Source organism: Anolis sagrei, chromosome 1 (assembly GCF_037176765.1).
Source record: "Anolis sagrei isolate rAnoSag1 chromosome 1, rAnoSag1.mat, whole genome shotgun sequence".
NCBI lineage: Eukaryota > Metazoa > Chordata > Lepidosauria > Squamata > Dactyloidae > Anolis > Anolis sagrei.
Window position 1 is genome coordinate 206,269,753 of NC_090021.1, and position 6,000 is coordinate 206,275,752.

At 42.2% G+C, this 6,000-nt stretch overlaps 1 protein-coding gene across 1 annotated transcript in view; it reads right to left on the minus strand.

Moving 5' to 3' along the window:
• The window catches only part of EPC2 (enhancer of polycomb homolog 2), a 75,200-nt gene extending 69,676 nt beyond the window's left edge, over nucleotides 1–5,524 (minus strand). The window contains exon 1 of the mRNA XM_060776432.2: nucleotides 5,064–5,524. Within this exon, the coding sequence (XP_060632415.2) occupies nucleotides 5,064–5,216 (153 nt within the window). The 5' untranslated portion in view covers nucleotides 5,217–5,524. The remainder of the gene's footprint in view (nucleotides 1–5,063) is intronic.
• Between the last annotated feature and the right edge of the window lie 476 nt (nucleotides 5,525–6,000).

The window sequence follows — 6,000 nt, forward strand, 5'->3', positions numbered from 1 at the left end:
CAGCAACCCTTGGGAGGGTCCCAGTGTAAAACGGAACTATTCTGATAGGCGCTATAATCTGATCTCAATGTCTGAGGACTCCTCCAATCTCAGTTTAAAGACAAATTCAAGGCAGAGGCTATTAACTGCTTGCTTCCTCCTTCACCTCACTCTTCTATGTACCACTTTTGATAAAGATGTTGGAAAAACATATGCAATATTTTGTTACCTCTGTTTAAGCCCAATAAAGGTATTCTGTAACACAAATTTCAGCATGTGTTTTTGCCATGATATCCATCTTCGGGTTTTTTTCCACATTTTATTTCAGTACCTCACAGTTAGCAGAAGTATATGAATTTACATTACTAGGTAAAGAGGTTTTTTAAAGAAACAAGGTTATAATACACTGCTTGTTTCACATTAATTACCACACAATTGACGGAGGTAGTCACAACTGTCCTGAAGTTTTTCTTCAACCGAAAAAAAAGAACAGGCAAAACTCAGTGAGAATATAGAGCCAACTCCATTGTCTCTATATTACAATGAAACTATGACTATAATTTCAAAGGTAAATGCTTAACCCCCAGATTTAGAAACACTTGAGAAGAGGAGATAGCAGCAAAGACCAAACAAATTTCACCCTAATGAAAAGAAAGTGCCACCTGCCATAATTGTAAACTGTCATCATATTTGCTAGGGAACCATGGCCAGGAGCTCTTTAAGAATTTGTCAGCACCAGCAGCTGGAATACCTGACTTGTACACTACCATCCTGCCCCCTCCCATCTTTTCTGCTGCTTGGAAGCAGTTGACATATTGCAGCTAGCACTAGATTCACAACTGCTTCCAGTAGCTAAAAACCCCTATAACTAGACCAAGTTTTCTTGGAAGTTAGTGGGTGGGGGTATCAAGTATGGAGTAGGATAATGGATGAGAATAAGTAGTTGCGTTTGAAGGAATCACCAATGAGTGTGTAATCACATAAAATGTATTAAAATTTTAATTATTTTTAAAGTTCATTGTGAATTTTATCTCAAAATATAAAGCATATAAAAAGAAAATCCAATTCAAAATAATGTCTACCACACAACTAAAAATCTACTCAACATGCATTGCTGAACCTGCTTAATTTTGTTCCATTCAGTGGATTTCTTCCCCAATTAAGACTGCACTATCAGGCTGGAATCCAATTCACTACAAAATATGTTTCCATTAAAAATAATGGAACTTATTTTTAAAGTATTTGACACTGAGATTTATGCTTATATGAGCAATTTATCAGGCCTTTACAATTTCAAAACAATCGGTAACAAATTACATTCAGCAGCATTTTGGGGATTTTTTATGAAGATGGCTTCAGCAAAATTACCAATTAATTTATATAGTACATACAAGTATATATTTAAAATAATATTTTTAGGAATAAGTATTTGCAATTTTATTATTACATCTTCCATAAATTGGCATTCATATGTTGGATGAACTATCTGTTCTTTTAGATAAACTAACATGAAAGAAGGGCCAGAGATTTGTAAACACACCTTGATTGTAGTTTATATTTACAACACACACTTATTAATTCACCACCCAACAAGATACAAGAGAATTAGCTGTGTGGAATATGCAGTAGAGCAAGGAGAAAACATTGAGGCTATAACCATGAACTACAAATCAAAGGCTACAATGATCCCTGCGTATTTTAACAGCCAAAAGAGAAAGCCAATCACAAAAATGAGCAGCCTTTTTTTGACAGTCACAACCTCAGGGAATCCAATCAAAACACAGTAAGGCGGAGATAGCTTTTCATTGAAGAAATTCTTGAGGACACATTTACTAGCAATTCTGCATGCAAACACAACCACATTATGGGCTGGTCTGTAGGAAGTAAGCCAGCGTCAACATCTGAAACATACATGTTTCAACACTGAGATTGTTGAAGCATGTATCCAAGCAACACAATTTTACAGATCAGATATTTTCACAGAAAACGTATCTTAACTGAGACATTGCAAAGGTATAACAACAGAAAATAAAAATAAAATCTGAAACACAGATGAGAACTGACAAAAAATTGCTTCTTCACACTTGCAGCACATTCTACACATAGGATTTAAAAATAAAATCCAAAACATTCATAACATGGCAAACTCCACAACTTGAAATGAGAAGAAATTGAAAAAATTGTGTTTACACCTTCAGCACATTGCATGAATTCAATTATCAAGAGGAAATAACTTTATTCAAGACTCAGTTCAGTTCCAACTGCACCAGTGGTCTTTGACAATTAGTTTTCAGGCTGCAATTTTATGCACACATATTTATTTATTTATTTATTTGGGGTTCTTGTACCCCGCCCTTCTCACCCCGAAGGGGACCCAGGGCAGCTTACAACAGCAAGGCACACTTAGATGCCTGCCACACAACAATCATCACAAAAGTACAACAATTCAAAGTTCCCACAATTCAAGCCATTATCCCAATAAAATCGATAAAATCGATAAAAACAATAAGAACAATACAAACCTAATTCTTCCTCCTACCTATCAGTGTACACTAACTCAAAGATCTGTTTTTGATTCCACTTCGACAATCCTGCTGATCTTACACATATATGTTTGGGATTAAGTCTGGTAAAAATAATGATCTGCAAGACACATGTACAGGATTGTGCAAACAATTTTGTTTCAGTTACAGAAAGAAACAATATAAGCAAAGATTGTTTACTAACATGTATAAGCACAAATCACAGAGACAGGACATTTTTATTTGTGTTTTACACAAACAAGCAAAACTACTGACAGTTTAAACTCCCTGTTCCCTATAACCTGAGAATGGAAAGGTACTCCATCAGTGTGCCAATACATATGTGTATTTGTATACAAATACATTTACTGCCTATTAGACAGGTTGTTTCATTAAAATCATATAGAAATACATCAGCGAAACAGTACATGTATTTGTATACATACACACATATTCACTGCCTAGTAGCTGCAACATTGCTTCTTTAAACCCATACAGAAATACATCAAAGCACCAGTATATGTGTGTAACTGTATACAAAAATATCCACTACCTAGTAAACACAACAATGTTGCATTAAAAGTATACACAAATATACCAGGGCACCAGTGTATGGGCACATTTGTATACACACACATTCACTGCCTAACAGACACAACAATGTTGCATAAAATTATACAGAAATACATCAAAGCACCAATGAGTATCTGTATTTGCATACAAACACATCAACTGCCTAATAACACATTGTTGCATTAAAGGTATACACAAATACATTGGGGCACCAGTATATGTGTGCATTTGCATAAAAACATATTTACTGCCTAATAGACACAACAATGTTGCATTAAAATTATAACACAGTGGTTCTCAACCTGTGAGTCCCCAGATGTTTTGGCCTTCAACTCCCAGAAATCCCAACAGTGGTAAACTGTCTGGGATTTCTGGGAGTTGTAGGCCAAAACACCTGGGGACCCACAGGTTGAGAACCACTCTTAGAACAAAACACTTCAAAGCACCTGTATATGTGTGCATTTGTAAACAAACACATTCACTGACTAGTAAACACAACGGCATTTCATTAAAATCACATAGAAATGCATGAAAACCCCAGTGTGTGTGTGCATGTGTATACAATCACATCCACTGCCTAGTTAACACAACATTGGTGCATTAAAAGTATACACAAATACACCTGGGCACCAGTATGTGTAAATTTGTATACAAACACATCCACTGCCTAATAGACAGAACAACACTGCATTAAAATTATAAATAATACTTCAAAGCACCAGTGCATGTCTGCATTTGTATATAAATATATTCACTACCTAGTAAACAGAATGTTGTTGCATTAAAAGTATACACAAATATACCAGGGCACCAGTGTATGTGCACATTTGTATACAGCACATTCACTGACTAGTAAACACAACAATGTTGCATGAAAATCATAAAAGGCATCAAAGCCCCAGTGAGTGTATACAAACATATTTACCGCCTAGTAAACACACAACGTTGTTGCATTAAAACTATCCAGCATTTGTATACAAACACATTCCCTGCCTAATAGACTCAACGATCACACAGAAATGCATCAAAGCTCCAGTGTGTGTGTGCATGTGTATACAAACATATCCAATGCCTAATAGACACAACAATGTTGCATGAAAATCATATATAAATGAATCAAAGCTCCAGTGTGTGTGCATTTGTATACAAACAAATCCAATGCCTAATAGACACAACAATGTTGCATGAAAATCATAAAATGCATCAAAGCCCCAGTGAGTGTATACAAACATATTCACCGCCTAGTAAACACAACGTTGTTGCATTAAAAGTATCCACAAATTCACGGGGGCACTAGTGTATGTGTGCATTTGTATACAAACACATTCCCTGCCTAATAGACTCAACGATCATACAGAAACGCATCAAAGCCCCAGTGTGTGTGTGTGTGCATTTGTATACAAACACATCCACTGCCTCATAGATACAACGAGGTTGCATTCCGATCCTGTGGAAACAGGACGTAAAAAACCACCTCACTTCCCTAAGGCCTGGCTACTTTTAAACTTTCACAAGCCGGCGTCAGCATGGACACAACAAGCAAGCAAGGAAGCAGGCAGGGCCTTCTGCATCAAGATTCGGCGAGGAGCCGGGGCTGGAGGCCTCGCGCTCTCCGCCAGCAGCGCCCGGCGCGCTCTCTTTGCTATTCAGGGCCTCTGCCTGCGCTGCTCTCCTCTTACGGCAGTAGCGCGAGGGCCCCCCCTCCCCACCTCCGCTCATCAAAACACTCCGCCAAGAAGATGGCGGAGGCAGGCCCGGCTTACGGTGCCGGAGCGGGGCTTACGCTGCGCCGCTGGCGTAGGACCCCATAGGGAGCGCGCGCCGCAGCGGCGGGGAGCGTGCGTAGCGGCGCTTGGTGAATGCCAATGGCCTCCTTCCCCCGCGAGGGGAGGGAGGGGGAAAGGCCTGATAAACAATGGCGGCGGCGGCGCACTCCAGCCCCCCCCCCCCAGCCCCAACCCCAGCCCCTGGCCCTCAGCCCTGGCTCACCGATTCCTCCTCCTTCTCCATGCCGGTGGGCATCTGCGGCACGGCGCGGTTGATGGAGACGCAGTCGTTGAGGTCGGGCATGTCCTTGCCGCGGTAGATGGGCAGCGGTTTGGCGGCGTCTAGCGCCCGGGCGCGGAAGGAGAGTTTGCTCATGGTGTCGCTCCCTCACAACCAGCACCCGGAGGCAGGCAGGGAGGGGGGGGCGCGGAAGGGAGGGGGGCTGCGCTACGACGACGGCGGCGCCGCGCCCGCCTCCTCCGCCGCCTCCTCGGCCTCCTCCGCCGCCTCCCAGCCGCTCCCGGACCCGGCCCGACACACCATGGAGAGCCCCGCCGCCCAGAGCCGCCCGCAGCCCTAGCTCCGCGCTCGACCCGCTCCCTGCGCCATGGCAAACATGGCGGACATTAACCAAAGCGGCCAGCGATCCCGGCAGCCAACGCGAGAGCGAGAGCGCGAGACACACACACAGAACGAGAAGGAGAGGGAGAGAGAGCGCGCGCGGGCGGAGGGGAGGGGAGGGGGCGCTCTCCGAGGAGGAGGAGGAGGAGGAGGAGGAAAGAAAAAAAAGAGAAAGAGAAGGAGAGAGGGAGGGGGGACTAGAGGAGGAGGAGGGGGGGGAGGGTGCGCGCGCAGCCTTGCCTCGCGAAGGGGAGAGAGAAAGGGAAGGCTGGGCGAATGAGAGAGAGAGAGGCTGGAGGAATTAAGGGGAATGGACCACACTGGGATGCTCCCAGGGAAAAGCCATTAATAACCATTGCACACTGTATATCTATATATATTTGTGTGTGTGTGTTTACCAAAGACACTTTCAGACTCAAAAAGTAAATGTTAATTTAGCTCTATATGTGTTTTTGAGTTATGTTAATCCCACAAATGAACATTACATTTTTATTTATATAGACAAATTAACATTTACTTTTTTTTAGTCTGAAATTGT